The 22,673-nt window shown below is 33.8% G+C and overlaps 2 protein-coding genes and 1 long non-coding RNA gene across 3 annotated transcripts in view; all 3 read right to left on the bottom strand.

The window, feature by feature from the left end:
• The window catches only part of LOC107489369 (uncharacterized), a 19,007-nt gene extending 9,797 nt beyond the window's left edge, over positions 1 to 9,210 (bottom strand). The window contains exons 1-7 of the mRNA XM_052261742.1: positions 9,061 to 9,210; positions 8,671 to 8,938; positions 8,440 to 8,536; positions 8,174 to 8,295; positions 7,961 to 8,045; positions 7,644 to 7,776; positions 7,368 to 7,522 (exon numbers count right to left, since the gene is read on the bottom strand). Of these exons, the coding sequence (XP_052117702.1) occupies positions 7,746 to 7,776; positions 7,961 to 8,045; positions 8,174 to 8,295; positions 8,440 to 8,536; positions 8,671 to 8,938; positions 9,061 to 9,210 (753 nt within the window). The 3' untranslated portion in view covers positions 7,368 to 7,522; positions 7,644 to 7,745. The remainder of the gene's footprint in view (positions 1 to 7,367; positions 7,523 to 7,643; positions 7,777 to 7,960; positions 8,046 to 8,173; positions 8,296 to 8,439; positions 8,537 to 8,670; positions 8,939 to 9,060) is intronic.
• On the bottom strand, positions 5,879 to 7,170 carry LOC127739605 (uncharacterized). Its single transcript, XM_052262365.1, has 4 exons — positions 7,067 to 7,170; positions 6,713 to 6,913; positions 6,294 to 6,599; positions 5,879 to 6,104 (listed from the first exon to the last, which is right to left on the bottom strand). Exons 2-4 carry the CDS (start codon positions 6,884 to 6,886, stop codon positions 5,931 to 5,933), a joined length of 654 nt encoding a protein of 217 aa, XP_052118325.1. The 5' UTR covers positions 6,887 to 6,913; positions 7,067 to 7,170; the 3' UTR covers positions 5,879 to 5,930.
• A 5,145-nt stretch (positions 9,211 to 14,355) lies between the features above and the next one.
• Positions 14,356 to 15,508, bottom strand: LOC127747526 (uncharacterized). The gene is made up of 4 exons (XR_008009402.1): positions 15,404 to 15,508; positions 14,797 to 14,864; positions 14,564 to 14,720; positions 14,356 to 14,415 (listed from the first exon to the last, which is right to left on the bottom strand). It is a non-coding gene; the product is annotated as an uncharacterized LOC127747526 (long non-coding RNA).
• Positions 15,509 to 22,673: the final 7,165 nt, after the last annotated feature.

Consider the following 22,673-nt stretch of genomic DNA (forward strand, 5'->3'; position numbering starts at 1 on the left):
ATTTCTAATGGAGGATCTTGTTTCATTCATGAAACTGAAAGTGGCCTTTGACAGATCAGAGACTATATTAGCTAAATTAGAGTTATTTTGTTCAGCATTCTCTGTCTGTTACTGAGAAGATGATGGATATGGCTTACTATTATTCAGCCTGTTGCGTCCACCATTGTTAAAGCCTTGTTGAGGCTTCTGTTGATCCTTCCAGGAGAAATTTGGGTGATTTCTCCATGATGGGTTATAAGTGTTTCCATAAGGTTCACCCAAATAATTAACCTCTGCCATGGCAGGGTTCTCAGGATCATAAGCTTCTTCAGAAGCTTCCTCTCTAGTAATGTTGGATGCATGTTGCAATACATTCAGATTTTGAGAGATTATGTTGACCTGTTGAGTCAACATTTTGTTCTGAGCCAATATGGCATTCAGAGCATCAATTTCAAGAACTCCTTTCTTCTGAGGTATCCCATTATTCACAGAATTCCTCTCAGAGGTATACATGAACTGGTTGTTAGCAACCATGTCAATGAGTTCTTGAGCTTCTTCAGGCGTTTTCTTCAGGTGAATAGATCCACCTGCAGAATGATCCAGTGACATTTTCGAAAATTCAGAGAGACCATAATAGAATATATCTAATAAGGTCCATTCAGAAAACATGTCAGATGGACATCTCTTGGTCAACTGCTTGTATCTTTCCCAAGCTTCATAGAGGGATTCACCATCCTTTTGCTTGAAGGTTTGAACATCCACTCTCAGCTTGCTCAGCTTTTGAGGAGGAAAGAACTTATCTAAGAAGGCAGTAACCAGCTTATCCCAAGAGTTCAGGCTGTCCTTAGGTTGTGAATCCAACCATATTCTAGCTCTGTCTCTTACAGCAAAAGGGAAAAGCATGAGTCTGTAGACTTCAGGATCAACTCCATTTGTCTTTACAGTCTCACAGATCTGCAAGAATTCAGTTAAGAACTGATAAGGATCTTAGATGGAAGTCCATAAAACTTGCAGTTTTGTTGCATTAATGCAACTAGTTGAGGCTTAAGCTCAAAGTTATTGGCTCCAATGGCAGGAATGGAGATGCTTCTTCCATCAAATTTGGATGTTGGTTTTGTGAAGTCACCAAGCATTCTCCTTGCATTATTATCATTATTATTTGCGGCTGCCATGTCTTTCTCCTGTTCGAAAATTTCTGAAAGGTTGTTTCTGAATTGTTGTAATTTAGCTTCTCTTAATTTTCTCTTCAGAGTCCTTTCAGGTTCTGGATCGGCTTCAACAAGAGTGCCTTTATCCTTGTTCCTGCTCATAAGAAAGAGAAGAAAACAAGAAAAGAAAGAGGAATCTTCTATGTCACAGTATAGGGATTCCTTTATGTTAGTAGAAGAAGAAAGGGGTAGAAGAATGAAGAAGGAGGTTCGGATTTTTGGATGAAGATAGGTGAAGAAAAGTGTTAGTAATTAAATAATTAAATAGAAGAAGAGAAGAGAGAGAAGAGGAGAGAAATTTTCAAAAATAATTTTGAAAAAGAGGTTAGTAATTTCGAAAATTAAAAATAAAATTAGAATTGAAATTAAAACTTGAAACAAAAAGAATTTTTGAAAAAGAGAGGGAGAATTTTCGAAATTTAGAGAGAGATAAGTAGTTAGGTGGTTTTGAAAAAGATAAGAAACAAACAAAAAGTTAGTTGGTTGATTTGAAAAAGATTTGAAATCAAAATTTGAAAAAGATAAGAAGATAAGAAGTTAGATAAGATATTTTAAAATCAAATTTTGAAAAAGATAAAATTTTTGAAAAAGATAAGATAAAAGATAAAAAGATATATTTGAAAAAGATATTTGAAAAAGATTTAATTTTAAAGAATTGCTTAACTAACAAGAAACTACAAGATAAGATTCTAGAACTTAAAGATTGAACCTTTCTTAACAAGAAAGTAACAAACTTCAAATTTTTGAACCAATCACATTACTTGTTAGTTAATTTTCGAAAATTTGATAAAAAGATAAGAAAAAGATTTTGAAAATATTTTAAAAAATAATTTTTTGAAATTTTCGAAAATTATATAAAAAAAATGAAAAAAATATGATTTTTGAAAAAGATTTTAAAAGATAAGATTTTTAAAATTGAAATTTTGACTTGACTTGTAAGAAACAACTAATTTTGAAAATTTTTGACCAAGTCAATCCCAAAATTTCGAAATTTTGGAGAGAAATAAGGAAAAGATATTTTTGAAATCAAATTTTGAATGAAAAACACAAAAATGATCCAAAACATGAAAATTTTGGATCAAGACACAAGATGTATTCAAGAATGCTATGAATGTCAAGATGAACACCAAGAACACTTTGAAGATCATGATGAACATCAAGAACATATTTTTGAAAATTTTTTTTTTATGCAAAGAAAACATGCAAGACACCAAACTTAGAAATTTTTAATGCATGGAAAATATGAATGCAAAAATGCACAAGAAAAATAAGAAAAGACACAAAACAAGAAATCATCAAGATCAAACAAGAAGACTTGTCAAGAACAACTTGAAGATCATGAAGAACACTATGAATGCATGAGATTTTCGAAAAGAATGCAAGAAAAATTTTAAAAGCATGCAGTTGACACCAAACTTAAAAATTAACACAAGACTCAAACAAGAAACATAAAATATTTTTGATTTTTATGATTTTATGATTTTTTTGTATTTTTATTATATTTTTCGAAAATATAATTTGGAAAAAAAAACGAAAAATAAAAAGAAAAATTTTGAAAAAGATTTTTGAAAAGAAAATTACCTAATCTGAGCAACAAGATGAACCGTCAGTTGTCCATACTCGAACAATCCCCGGCAACGGCGCCAAAAACTTGATGGACGAAATTGTGATCCATATTCTTTTGTACTTGTATGAAATCATTATTGTGGCACCAGTTGAATTCACAACTCCGTTCAACTAACCAGCAAGTGTACTGGGTCGTCCAAGTAATAAACCTTACGTGAGTAAGGGTCGAATCCACAGAGATTGTTGGTATGAAGCAAGCTATGGTCCCCTTGTAAATCTCAGTTAGGCAGATTAAAATTGTTTATGGGTTTTTGAAAATAAAGTTAAGGAAATAAACAATAAAAGGGATAGAACACTTATGCAGATTCATTGGTAGGAATTTCAGATAAGCGGATGGAGATGCTGTAGAGCTCAAGGACGCCTGCTCTCCTACTACTTCAACTCAATCCTTCTTACTCCTTTCCATGGCAAGCTGTATGTAGGGCATCACCATCATCGGTGGCTACTTTCAATCCTCTCGGGAAAATGGTCCTATGCGCTGTCACTGCACGGCTAATCGTCTGGAGGCATCACCCATGGTTGATGGCTACATCCCATCCTCGCAGTGAAAACTAATGCACGCACTCTGTCACAGTACTGCTAATCACCGGTTGGTTCCCGCTCCTACTGGAATAGAATCCCTCTTTTGCGTCTGTCACTAACGCCCAGCAGGTTAAAGTTTGAAGCACGTCACAGTCATTCATTACCGGAATCCTACTCGGAATACCACAGACAAGGTTAGACTTTCCGAATCCTCATGAATGCCGCCATCTATCTAGCTTATACCACGAAGATTCTGTTAGGGAATCTAAGAGATATGCGCCCGGATTTGAATAAAAGAAGATAGAATTTCATTAATACTTGAGGTACAGCAGAGCTCCACACCCTTAATCTATGGTGTGCAGAAACTCCACCGTTGAAAATACATAAGCAAAGAGTTCAGGCATGGCCGAATGGCCAGCCCTCTCTAACGTGATCAACGATCTCCTAAGATGAAGAATAATATAAAACTGAGACCAAAGATGAAACGTGGTCAAAAGACATCTAATACAATAGATAAATGTTCTATTTATAATTAACTAGCTACTAGGGTTTACATGAATAAGTAATTGATGCATAAATTCACTTCCGGGGCCCACTTGGTGTATTCTTGGGCTGAGCTTGATGAATTTACGAGCTAAGGCATTTCTTGGCGTCAAACTCCAGGTTATGACGTGTTTTGGGCGTTCAACTCCGGATCATGACGTTTTTCTGGCGTTTAACTCCAGACAGCAGCGTGTACTTGGCGTTTAGCGCCAAGTTACGTCGTCATTCTTCGAATAAAGTATGGACTATTATATATTACTGGAAAGCCCTAGATGTCTACTTTCCAACGCCGTTGAGAGCGCGCCAATTGGAGTTCTGTAGCTCCAGAAAATCCATTCCGAGTGCAGGGAGGTCAGATTCCAACAGCATCAGCAGTCCTTTTGTCAGCCTTCTTCAGAGTTTAGCTCAAATCCCTCAATTTCAGTCAGAATTTACCTGAAATCACAGAAAAACACACAAACTCATAGTAAAGTCCAGAAATGTGAATTTAACATAAAAACTAATGAAAACATCCCTAAAAGTAGCTTAAACTTACTAAAAACTATATAAAAACAATGCCAAAAAGCGTATAACTTATCCGCTCATCAATGATGCTCATAAAATTGTCGAGCTCTCCGAAACAATTGGGCTATAACATTGTGTTCATCAATCATTTGCATTAGACCAACTATCAATTCTTTATCTATTTCAGTTGTTTGCCTACACGAAGACATAATACAACAGTTCATTTAAAATCTCTCTAGCCCATGGTATAAAACAAAAAACAAGAAATGATACACATATAATATAAAATAACAACACTAATAATCAACCATGGAAGTTAAGAAGAACATACCCAAAAATTCCCTGGCGATTGACTACTTCATGCTGCGTGTCATAGATATATAACTGTGCAAATCTTGGATTTTCACCAATGGCTGGTATCAAACTCCCAATTCGATGATAAACTTGCCCATTTATGATAAATTGAGGTAGTCCACTACCATCGTTAATTGAGTCATGAACCTTACATCCAAAAGAAGTGAATGCAAACATACTATTGTACGATCTGATATTTTTTTGAAAATACAAAGACTTATTATCATCACCATATATGAGGTTACACAATAAATCTGGAGGCCTTTGCAAATAAGGTAATTGAACTTTTCCTTTTGAGCAACAAAGTGTAAATATTGGTTGATTTACTGTTGAATATTTTTCAACACGCTCTAACAACCAAAAGTTTGCCCCACAAAATGAACAAGTGTAATTAGCATCACCAATATCAAGGCAGCCTGTACAAATTTCAAACAAAAAACAAAAGATCAATGCAATCACCGTACACCACAAACACATTAAAAACGAATCAGAACTATCTATCAAAATTTTGTTCACATGAATACAATGAACCAAAAATTATGTAAAAAATCATTCATAGATTATCATATTTAAAACCAAAATCTTTATTATCTATCATCACCTATATTGGAATTTCCTTTGCATTTATAAATTTACATTTATATATAGATAAATGCATTTACTATGCATCACACCTTCACATTTATAATCGAAAAAATCAAACAGACAATAATAAATATGCAAGGAAAATTAGTATGAATAAATTAAATAAATCAATGCATACAAATTAAATCGAACGATAAAATGAAGTATTATCATAGAACAAAATAAAAATTCATAAAAAAATACCTTGGAGCTCACTTTGCAAGAAAAGAGGATGATCAATCAGAGAACCAAATGGATTACACGAATTTATGGTAGGATCATATATAATTGATTCATCTGTTTTTTTGGTAAAAAAAAAAGGATCATGGAGTAAGTATAATTAATCTTTGATATTTTAAACACATATTATACACATATGATTTACAATACAAAATAAAAAAGAACTCCCCATAAGACAAAAATAAAATTAACCATAGGATATTAAACAAAAAAAAAATAAAAGAAACTAATATTCAACATATATTAAATTAAACATTACTACCACTGTTGTTGTTAACTACTTAGATTAGTAAACTATTTCACAGCAACACCAGCAGCTCTATTAAAATATCAAACATCACATTTCTTGAGAACCTTGGAAGTTGGGCCAAGCTCCTCATGGGCAACATCATCAAAGGTTTTTTTCAGATTTCTCTTAACTTTTCTACCCCTGGGAAGATTGGAAACAGCCTCTTTCTTGATCACATGAACAGGGGATCCATCAAGAACAGCAGAAAGTACATCCTGCAATGCAAAAGAATTGAATGGCTGAATAAATGTAAACAGCAGAAAACACACAACCATATAGATTGACAATTCATCTTAGATTTCCAGCCAAATTAGGTTGATTACTCTCCGTAATTCAAAGAAAAGAATAGGTAATTTAACCAACCAACACATTCTTATTTAATACAATTCTAATAAACAAATTACCGTAGTTTTCACGGGCGGAGAATTCAAGAGGCTCTCAATTTCCAGACTGCACTCCCCATCAACAAGTACACTATCATCAACTCTTTTCCCTGCCTCTTTTACAATATCAATATCAGTACTTATATCATCCAATCCAGTAACTTCAGCACCCTTTTCACCCAGAAAGTCAATCAAAGGCGTGCAGACTGTCTTCATATTTGAACAATTCCCATCAGCAGTGATACCCTCATCAAGCACCTCACAGGGCTCCCTCTTGTCAACAATATGTTCATCCTCGCTTGAAGGGATCTTTCCCAGCTTACCACCCTAAACACAATTTATAAAAAAAATTAAATAAATAAAAGAATATCAGTCGGAAAAAAAAAAGAAACAATAAAAAACAATAAGGAAAATAAAAAACACGAGTTTGTAGATGCAACCTTCAATGGAGTACACTCATCATCCGCATCATAGTTAGGCAACTCAAACATGGAAATAATAGCAGCATCATCACAAACTCTTCTCACACGAAAAGTTCCAAAATACTTGTCCGCACCAACATTCTTGGTATCTATCTTAAGGAGCAATTTTTTCCCCACCAATTGTTGGAACATCACAGGATAACTATCTCCACAAACAACCTATGAAATAATTTGAAAAACATGGTTCTTAGAGGAATTAAGGACACAATACACACTCAAACACACCCAACAAACAGTTAGATATGGCAGAAACAGATCTCAGTCACTATTAAACTCAACAACATGAAAAGAAAAAAAGGGAATAAACCATACACTTGCATCCTTTTGAACTTCTCCAAACAGATCAGCACATGATTTTTTCAACAAGTAAGCAGCCTCACGATCGAATTAACACAAATACACCATGTCCATTATCATCCACAACAGCTATTTTGATCCTATATCTGACCATCGAAAAATTTCCCAATAAAAAATTTAATACAAAAACCAAAAAAAAAAAACAACAACAAAATAACTGTAATCAGGAAAATGCAAGAAGGAGAAATAAACAACAGCAGGTAAAAGAAAGAAAAAAGAAAATAGTATCACACATAAGGGAATAAACACAAGGTACCCGGGAGTCACATTGGTAACATAGTGCTGACAAAAATCACAATAATATGCACCACCTTGAGGCTGAATTGACTTCCCACAAACACAAGCTGAATACCACCAAGGTCCCTCGTCCACAATAGATCTCACAAAACCAAAAACCACAAAAGACCCCTCCTATCATAATATAAAAAAGAAACATTGAGATATGAATGGAAAACATAAACTTCATATAAATTGTTCACGAAAGGACATCTAAGTTAAAATTGACCAAAGACATGGAAGAAACCCAATAAACCTCGTTGTTATCATGAAGTTCGTCAATAGTGCATCTTCTAGTAAGCCACGTAAAATCATCTTCCAATGAAACAACCTTGCCCTCATTAGCAATAAATAATGGCTATGTTCCATTGATACCTTGGTCAATCATACTAATCATCATAGAAGAATTACAGGAAAAATCAGTAAAAAAAAGGAAAAAAAAAGAAATACTGTCAACAAAACTTAAAACACGAATAAAGAAAATAAACTGAAATTATATTAACCAAGGTAAAACTATAAAGAAACACATCAATCAACTAAACAATGGCATCTAATAAGATACTATCCAATAACCTGTTTTTGAAATTAACTACTTCAGACAAATCTGGATTAAAGAACAGCCGAGTAGCATGCATAACATTTTGGAGACCAACTTGTCCTACAAAACACTAAGCTAAATAAATAATAGATAAAGAAAAAAATAAATAGTTAAAAACAGGGAACTAAACATAAAGCAAACAAATCTCAGAAGAGTTTGAGCAGCCTAAACATTATAATATTGACTACCCCTAAAAAATTTAACTTTGGCAAGTTGGATCACAACAACTGGCTGCTCCATATAGCCAGAACCTAAGAAACGATGCACTTCATCCACATACTCCCCAAACAAAGCACAACGTATTGTCAACCTGAAAAAAAAATATTTATTGAAAAAATTAAGTCCATTAACAATTTAACATAAAACACCAATAAAAACTAAAAGAATAGTGCTTAACATAAATAATAGTTAATCAATGCAAAACACAATCAATAGCAGGCAGAAAAGAACAAACTCTTTTGAAGATAACTCAAGAACGATCATCTTCATCACTTTCGCATCTTTCACATACTCTTTCTCTTCACCAACAGAAGTTAGCAAACCAATAACATCTATAAAAAAAAACAAACATCAATAAAATCACAATTCAAAAGTGCACATTTCCATAAGAAATCAGCCAAGAAAAAAGGCAACAAAGTGAAACAAAAAAAAATGAAGGGCATAAGGAAGATTTAAAGTCACCTACCAACTAAGTAAACATAATCTTCAGTCATATTCAAGAGCTCATCAAAGGGACAGAAACTGAAACATGTCTTTGGGATATCATCGTCAGGGACAGGGATAACAGTTGTACGGTTAAGAAAAACCAACTTAAACTCATGTTCTGCTGCCCTATAATTGCCTTGGTTTGGAACAACACTAAAATATGACATTCGGTATGTTTGACCCTCAACAATACTCTCTTTAAACCTATTTATGAGCTGCTTCTTAACAGTTGCTTGTATTTTGTTAGACTGCACAAGAAAAAAAAAACAAAAAATTTAAAAAACAAATAAAAATTACAACGAAAACAACAAAAGATGAAAGAAAACGGTAGATAAAATCAACACAAGACCAACATTGAACAGCAACTCACATCTCCATCAACAAGAACAATTTCCATTGAATTTGCAACATCATAATTTCCAAAAGAAGGAACAATCCAAGTTCTTAGTACCCTAACTTTAAGTCTCCATGCCTCCTTTGGAGGGTGGATCTTAGAGATAGAATCAAATGGAGGAGGCATTGGCTCAACCACCAAACACACTAGAGGAAACTAAAAAGATAAACACAAACTAGAAACAAGGGATTTCAGAGAACGAATGAGGTGCATTGAACCATACAACCAAGGAGTCCTTTTTATAGACAAGCTAAAAATCACCAAAATATTTGAATTTGAATTTGAATACCTCAAAGAAAGGGTGGGAAAACATGTATCACATAGCATACATCATCTATTACCTATCACACACATATCCAGCAACCACAATCAAGAATACCTATGCTATCCTCCATGCACAATAATTAAATAAGAAAGGACACATTCCAACAAATCCCATAGAATCATAATAATAATAATTATAAAGTAATAGAATAGAATAGTATACCCTAAAACCCACTAACATCTAATCTACTTAAATATATGTGCATATGCATATGAGGCACACCCAAAAACACCTACAATGTAGTAATTGGGAACAAAATAAATAGGAAAAGACATCTATTAGCATAGCTCACCTGACTAAATCCCAGAATTTCAGATGCATGGAAAGAAAAAACTAAAAAAAAAATAATTGAAAAGACATAAATATACCAATCAACAAATCAATTAGAGTAATCAATCACAAAGAGAATGGAAATAAAAAGAGCAGCAATATCAAAACAACATTAAAATATTCTCAAATAAATCAATTAAGCATTCAACTTAAATATATATCAATAGAAAATAGTTAGAATATCATTGTTAACTTATAAATCAAATCAAATCCAATATGATTTCTTGGATAATGTAGTTCTAGTATAGATAGTAACAGTATATCTATACATATATTATATTGACTTAATATTAATATATCAAGTAAATTATAGTTCATTATAGTTCATTGGCTTAGTGATTAGATAAATGCAATCTATACCTAGAATCTAAAAAAACTCAAAAGAAGAGCAAATGACAATCTGCCCCCAACTTTCTAGAGCAAAAAAGTAGATTTGACATCTATAGCACCTAATAATAACATAAAAAAAGTAAATTTTACTTGAAAATAGCAACTGCCCTCTCAATCACGTCAGTCATCACATCAACCATCACAACAAATAACCATAACCTATGAAAAACAGTCAACACATGATCCATGATGTAGGGTGAGAAAAACCCATTTTTAACTAATATTTTATTTAACAAAAAGTTTTTCTTAAAATTAAATAACAAGAGAGAGGTATTTTAAAATTTCAAATAGAATAAACTTAAAAAATTTAACAACTCTATCAAATAAAGCACAAAGTTCTCTTTTTGACATTGTTGTGACATTTTCCACCAATTTTCAAGTCATGAATGAATGAAGAGAAAATAGTTACATGGACTCTAACTCAATTTTTTCCTTTTTTTTCTCTCCATTAAACCAAACAGTAAGAAATTTTGTTTTCCACCCATTCTGTCTTATTACACTTTCTTCTACCTCATATTTCTCCAAAACAAACAATGTGCATAAACAATGAATAGAATAAATTAAAAGAAAAACAATAACTATATTAAATTAAATTCATATTGAGAGAGAAAACACATTGAAGGGAAACTCACAAGCTGCCCCAAACTTCCTACACCAAAAAAGTTGACTTGACATATATAGCACCTAGTAACAACACATAAAAAGCAAATTATGCTTGGAAATAACAACTGCCATCCCAATCACGTCAGTCATCACATCAACCATCACAACAACCAACCAAAACCTATAAAAAGCAATCAACACATATGAATTATGTAGGGTGAGGAAAACATAAAATTAATTAGTTACACCATTTTTTAACTAATATTTTATCTACCAAAAAGTATTTCTTAAAATTAAATAAGGAGATATGTATTTTAAAATTTTAAATAGAATAAACAAAAGAATTTTAACAGCTCTATCAAATAAAACACAAAGTTCTCAGCTTGATATTGTTGTGACATTTTCAAACTATTTTCAAGTCATGAATGAAGGAAGAGAGAAGAGTTACATGGACTCCAACTCATTTTTTTTTTATTTCCTCCCCTAAACCAAACAGCAAGAAATCTTGTTTAAACCCATTTTGTCTTTTACACTTTATTCTACATCATATTCCTCCAAAGCAAACAATGTGCAAAACCAATAAGTAGAATAAATTAAATAAACAATAAAAATATTAAATTAAATTCATATTGAGAGAGAAAACACATTGAGTCAGCATTTAGTCCTACCTCAATTGAAAAAAGAGACATTTCAACAAATCTAATACTAATATAGAGTGATAAATGACCCTACAGCCCACCCATAGCAAACTGAATTCTTTTACCTCATAATAGACCTCCCACACAAAGACTATTAACTTTTACCAAAAACATATGACAACAGTACACAAGTCAATATAGGTATATAGAGATATTGCATACCAAACAGCACACTCACCTGAACCTAAGAATTAGATTCTAGAATTATTTGAAATGTAATTTTACATATATAAGAGTTAGAAAACAAAAAGAAGAAAGATCTTATTGGGAATACCAAATATCTTTCTCAATCACATCAATCATGGTATCTAAGATGAGACACCTATAAGAAATAAACAAAGACATCACTCAGCATGGAAAATAAATAAAAAAATAAAATAGGCAAAACAAAATAAGTAAATTGCTATACTTTGGAAAAACTATTTTCTTGGAAAAATCGGAACACATTATAAACAAACCAAATCTCATAAAGAAGTAAACCATAATGACATGAGCATATCAAAAAGAAAATAATAAAGAATTATACAAAATATACAGAGAGACAAGAAAAATCCTCTGATGTTGAGATAACTGAATAAACTTTTCATTCATGTATTAGACCAAAGAGTAATATTAGACCCACTAACCACAACTACACATCAATGAATTCAAAATAAAATTCAAATAATTCCTTGCTAGACCCGTTCTTCCAGCTACCCAAAACTATCTAAGCAGAAAGAACCAAATACCCACTAAAATAAAAGATAAAAACCACAATCCTAAAAAAAGCAAAGGACAAGAGTAACAATTAATGGTCATCTTCATAATAAAAAATATAACCAATATAAACACTAAAAAATCATCCAACTCAAAACAAGAACTTGTAAACCTCTAAAAAAATGAATGCAACACAATACCTTCCCAAAAACCATAACTAACACACACAAAAAGAAACACATAAACAAATAAAAATCAAGACAAAAATCGCAACTCTCAAACAAAATCAAAATATCGAAAAAGACATAAACCTGATACTCACAGTAACAACAAAAACCACACATAATAAACCCTCTCAAATTAAAATACATACAACAAATGTGCATATGCAAAAAACCACCAAAAAAAAATAACATCTACAATTAAAAATAAACGGACTTAATATTAATATAAAAAGAACAAACAGCCAATAAATAAAACACCTAAAAACTCTAAAACCCGGGATTCTTTAAAATCATCTGCATCAAAGAGGCGTTCGTTTGTAAAAACAAAGTAATACTTCTTTGACTTCACGAAAAGTTCTGCACTTTGGTGTCAATCTCGTAAGAATGGAACAAAAAAAATAAAGGAAAACACACACATACTATTAGCGATACAAAGCAACAGTTGAAATCATCAGAAAAGATAATTAAAATCAACACAAAATTAACCACAGTGACTATGAAAGTAAATAATAACATGAACTTTCGAAATTGTTTAACACTCGAATCAAAAACCTATATAGAATTAGCACTAAAAGAAACACACTACTTCACATATTCACTTAAATCAAGATCATATATAAAATTAGCACAATTACACAATAGCAGATTTAAACTAAACTTCAGCCAATATGACACAACCAATTTTTTTTACCACGGAAAATTGTCAAGAGAAAAAAAATCACAAGAAAAGCAAGACAAAAACCACAATCAAACAGAAATCGAAAATAAAAAAAAGCATGAACTTCATACTAAGAATACGTAAATCAATTGAAATTAAAATACAAACAAAATGTGTAAACTCCAACAATCATCAACACACAATGTGTTTGGATAATGACTAAGAATAACACGATATTCTTTTTTTCTATCAAAGTTTGAACAATTTTCCTAAAAATAGACATGAAAAAAAATGATTTAACTTAACTTGCTGTTAGAAGCTATTTTTCTCAGAACCCAGCAGTTAATCAGTGTCAACCCAATACTTAGCAACCAATAGAGGTGTTGAAGACCCATTCAAGATGAAGTTCCTCAGTAATCTACGTAAGCAATACAACCTCTGTAACCAACAATAGTAAATATCAAATTTCTACCCAAAAATATCACTAGTCTACCCAAAATTATCAAAGAACACATAGAAAACAAAAACACCAAAATATATACATTAGCATAACAACCCTATATGTGATAACAGTAGCAAGCCAACAACATTGACCTTCATATATTTTTTATTATCCAATCTCTGTTCAACCTCCCAATTGACCAACCAAAATAATAAAGGATACAAAACATTTAACTGATATAAAATAATAAATAATAAAAAATAGACCGACAACAATTCAGAGCAGATAAATTAAACATAATCACACAGTACTAAATTTAAAATAAAATTCAAATAATTTCTTGCAGAACAAATTTTTCCAGCCACGGAAAATTATCGACGCGGAAAGAACCAAATAACCAATAAAAAAATAAAGCCACAATTCTAAAAAATCCAAACCACAAGAATAACAGTTAATGTTCATCTTCATAATCAACATCATACATGATATAAACATCGAAAATCAGCCAAAGCAAAACAAGAACTTATAAACGTCTAAACAAGTGGATGCAACACTATTTTTCCGTAACAGCACTAACTAACACACACAAAAAGAAACAGATGCCCAGATAAAAATCAAGACAAAACCCCTGACTCTAAAAAAATCCAAACACCAAAAAAGACATAAGCTTGATGCTTACAATAACACCAAAAACCAGACACAATAAACCCGTTCAAATTAAGATACATACCAAAAATAGAAAATCAAACAACCATCTTGGAAAAAAGATAAAGTCTAAAGTTAAATTGAGAAGGATTTAATATTAATCTAAAAGGAACAAAGAGCTAATAAACAAACCACATTTACAACCAACACATAAATTATCACACACAAATTTAACTAAAAAGAAAATCTAGTAAAAAATACCTCAATAACACAACAAAAAATTTTCCCAAAAGTTCTGCACTCTGCACTCTGGTCTCAACCTAATAACAATAAAACAAACTATTAAAAAACTACACAGGAAATTATAAAACTCAATAGTGAGCAAGAATAACACGAGATTGTTTCATTATATCAAACTTTGAACAATTTTCCTAAAGATAGATATGAAAAAAGATTATTTAACCTAACTTGCTGCTAGTAAGGATTTTTCTCGGAAACCAGCAGCTAACCAGTGTCCACCCAGTACCTAGCCACCATTAGAGATGTTGAACACCTATTCGAGATGAAGTTGCTCAGTAAAATATTGATTCTGGAGGACCTGCTCAAAATATTGATTCTGGAGGACCTGCTCAAAACGAAGAGATTTAAATATAGAAGCAGGAGTAATTCAAGTTCATCAGCTGAAGGGACAAAAAGCAAACCATTTCCAATAGTTGTCCTCCTTAACAAATTTGGATGAGGCTCATCTTCATCCTCTGGAGCACTGAACCTGTTAAATATAAAAAAATATATTGCATATTTTGAATACACAGGAGGTTATTCCAAATAACACTGGGAACACATAACTAACTACAGTAAAGCTATTTGTTCATAAGTGCAAGAAAAAGTGTTAGCAAAAAAGTCTTTCTTCTTTTTTTGTCTTTAATGTGTGCCTCGACAAACATAATAGTGGTCAAAAACCAAACACAAGATAGAAAGTTTTTCGGTGGACAGAAAATTAGTCAGATTTTATCCCAGAATAAAGACATGATGTATGATTTTGTATCTATTTCCTACTCCCAATTGATTTTTGTGTTTCCCAGTGTCTTCATATTTCTATCCTGAGAGACTGTTATTAAATGTGGCATATGTAACATCTCATTGAATTATTCAATAACATCACCAAAGAATAGACATTGAAATGAGCTTAGACAGATAGTGCAAATGATCACAACATTAGGAAACAATGACACAAAAAGGAAGTTAAACTTTAATGCTGTGATCTTTCAAAAATAATCAAGTATAAGACACAGAGCACAAAATACTTACTAGCTTTCTCGATCTGAAGAAGAAGCTGTTTTCCCATTGTCCATCCCAGATTTGTATTCAAAATAAATATACTTATTACCATTTGATGGTTGTGCTCCTTAATGCTACATTGGAAGTTCAATAGCATAGAGTTACAACTCAGTAAAGCATGTTCTGCTCGAAGTGTCAACTTACATACACAACAGGAAAGACACAACCAACTTTGACAAATATACAGATTTAAGATTACAATGTATCACTTCAGAAATGTATCAAGAAATGCTTCCTATGTTACAACTCCACATACATCAGGAAGACATGAAGACTAACCAGAAATTTATATTTTAGAAATACAAATAATTTTCCAAATTTACTACAATGTAATGAAACAGACCCGACAAATGATATACTCGATCTTTTCCTTCCAGATAAATGCTTCTTGGATGTTAAATGCTGCCATCTGCAACAACAACCAGCCAACACAATATTTACATGGCACATAGGGAGCGAAACTACTAAAACAAAAATAAAGAAGAATATAAGGTGGCATACTGAAATATTCCATTGTAACTATGGAATACATAAATGTTAGTTATATAAATGTGAATAAAAACCCACTCACCGTAATTCGATGGTACTTTTCTTTCTTGTTGTAAACTGACAAAACATAAACCATCTGTATAAACATATCAATAAATAAATACGGACATACGGGACTACAATAACCCATCATATGATCTAATGGTCAAATGATTATATATATTTACGTCTTCTGAAATTGTTCACTAAAACAATTTAAAAAAATGCAAACTACTGTCCGATATATGGATAATCTGGTCATTGAATGAAATGGACAAACAAGTAACCACATAAACCTCTTATAACACTAAATAGGCACTCATGAACTGTAAAACTTGGTAGATAGCACATTATATTGATGAAACATGCAGCTCATTCCATCCAAACAAAGAATATAAACTAATACTAATCCTGAAGGCTTTGATCTTAATCAGAATAATGCTGCTAAAGAGGATTAAGAAATTCATACAAATAATATGTTGCAGCTGTATATGCCCGTCTTTTTGTTCCTTATGAATTTCTCCAATTTCAACCCTAATTGCACATTTACATTTGGACTGTCCTGAAATAGTGATTGAATTTATCATAAAAACTCCTGAAATTTCCAAAACAGCAAAAATAAAATAGACTTGAATTTATCATAAAACACAAAGAATCAAAATAGTGATTGAAAATAAAAACCCTCTTCCAAATAAACTTATAATTGAATAAACTCAACACTATCACACTGATCATAGTCAATCTCAAATATCAAATCAAACTACACTAAGAAGAAATAATAATCACATCAAGGGCAAAAATAAGACAACAAAACCCCCTCCAGAAACTTAAAAATCAGACGAACTATAATACAAATCAAAATCACAGAAAATCACAAATACTGAAAAAAAGGGGAAACGACCTCTTGTGCGACCTGTATTTCCTGTGCCACCTGAAAAAGGACCAGAACCACCTCGCCGATCGGCTCCCGTTAACAGCCGTTGAATCTGTCGCGCCTTCGAGATCGGGATCCACCCCAAAGAACGTCCATTTTAACCGGAGACACGGAGTCGCCAAGGAGCGTGAGCGGCCGAAGGATGACTCACTCTCTATGAGGTTGTGGATATCTTTCTTCCACTATACCAGATCAACCTCGCCGATCGGCTCCCGTTAACAGCCGTTGAATCTCTCGCGCCGTCGAAATCAGAATCAACGCCAAAGAACGTCCATCTTGAGCGCAGATACGGAATCGCCAAGGAGCGCGAGCGACCGAGCGAAGACTCACGCTCTATGAGGTTGTGGACACCACCGACAGTAGAGACGTCGCCGGTGACGAAGAAAACATCGAAGAACGGAGAGGAGAAAGACTAAGGAAAAAAGGAAAGAAATGGAAGAAGAACAAGAGCACCTGAAAGATGGCAAAGCTGGATAGACTGATCCGAAAGAACAGAGAAAGAAGACGCAAAGAAGCTGAATCTGGGAAAAGTGGAGGAGATGAATAGGGTTTCAATGAGAGAGAAAAAGAAGATATGGAAGAGACAAGGTTCAGGATAATAATAGAAGAAAGAGATGACAATCTAATGTGAGCTGTAAGTGGGACCCTAAAGTGATATTATTCAATTTTTTAAAAAATCAAAATAACCAGAAAATTCCATGTAGGATATGATTCTTCCACTATACCATTGTTATATAGATATCCAGCATTATCACCTTAATTATTTTTTACACCATCACATCAGTTACACCACTACCAATATTTACTACTTCGGTTGACAAACGAGCTAATTTTTTTCGTCTTTAGTGGCGAAGCATAGGGGTAGCATGGGCCATGATTTTTCCAAAATCTCAACATATATATAATTGCTTTTTAGTTTTAGGTTTTCTTTTCATGTTTATTAAACACAATTTCAGTATAAATTTATCCGTTATCATTTTTTAAATAATAATTTTATAACTATTAATAGATTGATTATAAAAAAATTTAATTATTTTATTAGTTCTTGTAATTTTATTAAAATTTAACCGGAATTTTTTTATTATATAATTGAAAAATCATTATTTCTCTAAAATAATTAATGAGACTTTAATTTTCGAAATTTTTTTGGCATTTTGAATAAGTTCATCGCACTTCGGCGAATTTTTTTGTTTTATATGAAGTTCGTCTTATTCCACGGCAAACTTTGAGTCAAATTTTTCTTAGAAGAAGAAGAAAAAAAATAAATAGAGAGTACATAGAAAAAAATTTAAAATTCTTAATTTAAAAAAAATCTAGTTTAATTTAATTTGATTGAGAAGAAAAGTTAGAAAGTTGAATACTGAACAGACAATAAATATAACCTTTTCAACATCGTTGACAGTAATAATAACTATTATCATCATCTCAAAGAGTACATAGAAATATATAAATAAATCGCTTCCAACCCAAAGATTATAGCACCACCTAGCTGGGATCTTCCCTTCAAATTAATGTGTGATGCATCTGATTTTGCTGTTGGTGTCATTCTAAGACAGAGGAAAGATAAGCTAGTACATGTTATTTACTCTGCTAGCAAGGTCCTTAATGAGAATCAAATGAGCTACACCACAACAGAGAAAGAACTTTTAGCCATAGTCTTTGCTTTTGATAAGTTTAGATCATATCTTATTGGCGCTAAAGTAATTGTATTCACTGATCATGCAGCACTCAAATACTTGCTTACCAAACAAGAATTAAGATGGATTCTGCTACTTCAAGAGTTTGACATTGATATTAAAGATAGGAGCGGAGCAAAGAACAAGGTAGCTGACCACCTCTCAAGAATTCCACAAGAAGAAGAAGAGAAGCTTCAAGTTGCAGTAAATGAAAGCTTCCCTGATAAGCAGTTGATGATGGTCCAAGTAGCCCCTTGGTTTGCAGACATAGCTAGCTTCAAGGCTATTGGGGAGCTACCACCAACATCAACAAACACATGAAGAGAAATCTAATCAAGGATGCCAAACACTACATCTAGGATGATCCCTATTTGTTCAAGAAGTGTACTGATGGAATCTTGAGAAGGTGTGTCTCCCATGAAGAAGGGCAGGAAGTGCTGTAGCAGTGCCATGGATCTGCATATGGAGAGCACTTCAGTGGAGAAAGAACAGCAGCAAAGGTGCTTCAATCCAAATTTTACTGGCCAACAATATTCAAGGATGCTAAGGAATTGGTGTCAAGATGTGATAAGTGCCAAAGAGCTGGTAATCTAACCAAGAGAAATGAGATGCCACAGCAATTCATACTAGAGCTTGAACTATTTGATGTATAGGGAATTGACTTTACGGGACCTTTCCCAACCTCCTACTCAAATAGTTACATATTGGTGGCTGTGGATTATGTCTCGAGATGGGTAGAAGCCATAGCCACTGCGACAAATGGCAACAAGATTGTGATAAGCTTCTTGAGAAGGAACATCTTCAGCAGATTTGGAGTTCCTAGAGCCCTCATTAGTGATGGAGGGACACACTTTTGTAACAAACAACTTGAGACACTCCTTCTCAGGTATGGAGTCAAGCACAAGGTGACAACTCTATACCACCCACAGACCAACGGGCAAGCCAAAATTTCAAACAGGAAACTAAAAAAAATTCTTGAGAAAACTGTTAGAAGCTCAAGAAAGGACTAGTCCAAGAAGTCGGACGATGCCTTATGGGCCTACAGGACAGCCTACAAGACACCCTTTGGGATGTTCCCATACCAACTAGTATATGGCAAGGCTTGTCACTTACCAGTTGAGCTAGAGCATAGAGCATTTTGGGCTCTACTAATGCTAAACTATGATGAGCAAGCTGCTGGAGAAAGAAGATTAATGCAACTCAATGAGCTGGAAGAATTTAGAAATCAAGCATATGAGAATGCAAAAATCTACAAAGAGAACACAAAAAGGTGGCATGATCAGAGGATAGCAAGGAGAGAATTCACTGAAGGATAAAAGGTGCTGCTGTACAACTCAAGACTCAAGTTCTTCCCTAGAAAACTTAAGTCTCGATGGTCAGGACCCTTCACCATACTCAAGGTGTTTCCCTATGGTCATGTAGAGCTCATGGAGGACAAGACTCAGAGAACTTTCACTGTCAATGGCCATAGACTCAAACACTACTTGGGAGGCTCCTTGGAGGAGCATAGAGTGAGCTACAAGCTCAACTAAAGATGGAGGAATGTCAAGCTAGTGACAATAAAGAAGCGTTAGTTGGGAGGTATCCCAACACTTTATCCTTTTGATTTATTGTTTTTCTTAGAAGTAGTTTAAAATTCATTGCTTAGGATAGTTTAAGTTTCAGTTTCACACTTGTGTTGCATTACCATTTAGAATTAGATTGCAAGTGGTAGGTTAGGAAGTTTAAATATCAGTTTTGGTAGTTATGATACCCTGACATTCTTTTGTCTCTTTTATTCCGGAATTGCAACTTGATGAATACATTTACTGATGATGAGAAAGTGGGCTGAGAACTAGCTAAAAGGCTAAGTTTGGTGTGGCCACTCACCCACTTAATCTAGGTTTACAACCATTTTGATAACTTGATTTTGAAGAGTAAGCTCAGAGATTAAGTTTGGTCTGACCACCACCATACAAGGATCACCTAGCAAGCTTAATTCTACTCAATCTAAAAGCACTTGATATTTTGGCAAGAGCATGAACGTGGTTTAATGTGTTCAGAAGAGGTTAGAAACAAAAGAAAAGGAAAAGATTGGAGTTATTTCATCCTTATGAACACATTAAATACACAATGATGAAACCAATTTATTAAGATGCAATAGGATTAAGTTTGTTGTCCCAATGGACACCCATTAGTTGCAATCCCACTTATCCATGATAAGAAGGAATGTGAAGGATTCTTTTGTCATTACTAATAGAGTTTCAGTTTCATTTTCAAGAGAAAAGATGGGACCCACATGGTGAATAACTCATAAAGCAAAGAAGTCAAAGTGTACTTACACTTTGGAACTCAACACATGCAGGAGGCACAGTGAGATAAGGGTTGGTGCCTCTTCCCACGCTAGGCACCACTCCCCAAGTGGGAAAACATTGAATTCTTTTTATTTCCCACCATTCAAACCACACTCTTCACCCCTTATAAAAGCCTCACTTTCTCAACTCTTCTCCCACTTCAAACCCCTAATCACACACGAAAAAGAATCCAAACACTCTTCTTCTTCTTTTCTCTTTTTGCCTTCTATTACCTATCTTCCCCCTACTTCTTTTCCCTTTTCTTGATTGAGATAATCAAGTCCTAAGTTGGTGTTGGAGTAAACTCTATTTTGCTTGCGTTTTCTGGCAACATCCAGCAAAAAAAAATTCACGACCTCAAACACATTCTCTCAACTCAATGGCACCACCAAAAAGCTCAGCCTCAAAGAAAAGAAAAACCAAGGAACCAACTTCTGGATCCTCAAGCTCATCTTTCAATGAATACAAGTTTCTCTCCGCATTCAACCAAAATCAATTCTATGGTTGGGTGAGTGAGAGAGAAATCATCCCAGAGGTTGGGTTCCAATTAGGGAGGAACGAGCATCTTGAGATCAACATTGAGATTAACAATAGGGGGTGGACACTCCTATGCAACCCACCAAAGAAGGTAGTAGAGAGCTTGGCGAGGGAGTTTTATGCTAACGCTGTGTCACAGCCAAGACAACCCTATGGCTACATTAGCTATGTGAGGGGGAAGTCCATTGACTATAGCCCCTCCAGCATAGAGAGGACGCTAATGGTAAAGAGGACAAGCTCCACCCAGAGCTATGAAGAAAGAATGAAGCAACAAGACACCGGATTTGATGAAATTCTAAACGAGATTTGCGTGCTGAATGTGCAATGGATAAATGACAAGGATGGGATACCCAACCAATTGAGAAGAAGGGATCTGATCCCCCAAGCTAGAGGGTGGCTAAATTTTGTGAGAAGATCCCTAATCCCCACATCCAACACTTCAGAGGTGACCAAGGAGAGAGCTGTGCTCATATACAGCATCATGAAAGGTGAGAAATTCAATGTGGGGGAGCTAATTACCAACATCATTAAAAAAAGTGCTGAAAAGAACCAGTGACTGGTGGACGAAATTGTGATTCATATGTTATTACATTTTGTAAAATTCATTGCTTTTTCTTTTCCTGGCAATGGCGCCAAAAACATGATGCCAATACCATGGTTTACAACTATGTGTGGTCACAACTCCGTTCAACTTAACCAGCAAGTGTACTGGGTCATCCAAGTAATACCTTACGTGAGTAAGGGTCAATCCCATAGAGATTGTTGGTACGAAGCAAGCTATGGTCACCTTGTAAATCTCAGTTAGGCAGATTAAATGGTTTATGATAAGTTCGAAAATAAATAATAAACAGAAAATAAAATAGTAAATAGTTACTCATATAATTCCATGGTGGGAATTTCAGATAGGCATATGGAGATGCTGTGCTCCTCTTGAATCTCTACTTTCTTATTACATTCATCCAATCCTTCTTACTCCTTTCCATGGCAAGCTGTATGTAGGGCATCACCGTTGTCAATGGCTACATCCCATCCTCTCAGTGGAAATGGTCATATGCTCTGTCACAGCACGACTAATCATCTATCGGTTCTCAATCAGGTTGGAATAGAATCCCTTGATTCTTTTGCGTCTGTCACTAACACCCAGCCTTCAGGAGTTTGAAGCTCGTCACAGTCATTCAATACCGGAATCTTACTCGGAATATCACAGACAAGGTTAGACTTTCCAGATTCCC

Source organism: Arachis duranensis, chromosome 5 (assembly GCF_000817695.3).
Source record: "Arachis duranensis cultivar V14167 chromosome 5, aradu.V14167.gnm2.J7QH, whole genome shotgun sequence".
NCBI classification, from domain to species: domain Eukaryota; kingdom Viridiplantae; phylum Streptophyta; class Magnoliopsida; order Fabales; family Fabaceae; genus Arachis; species Arachis duranensis.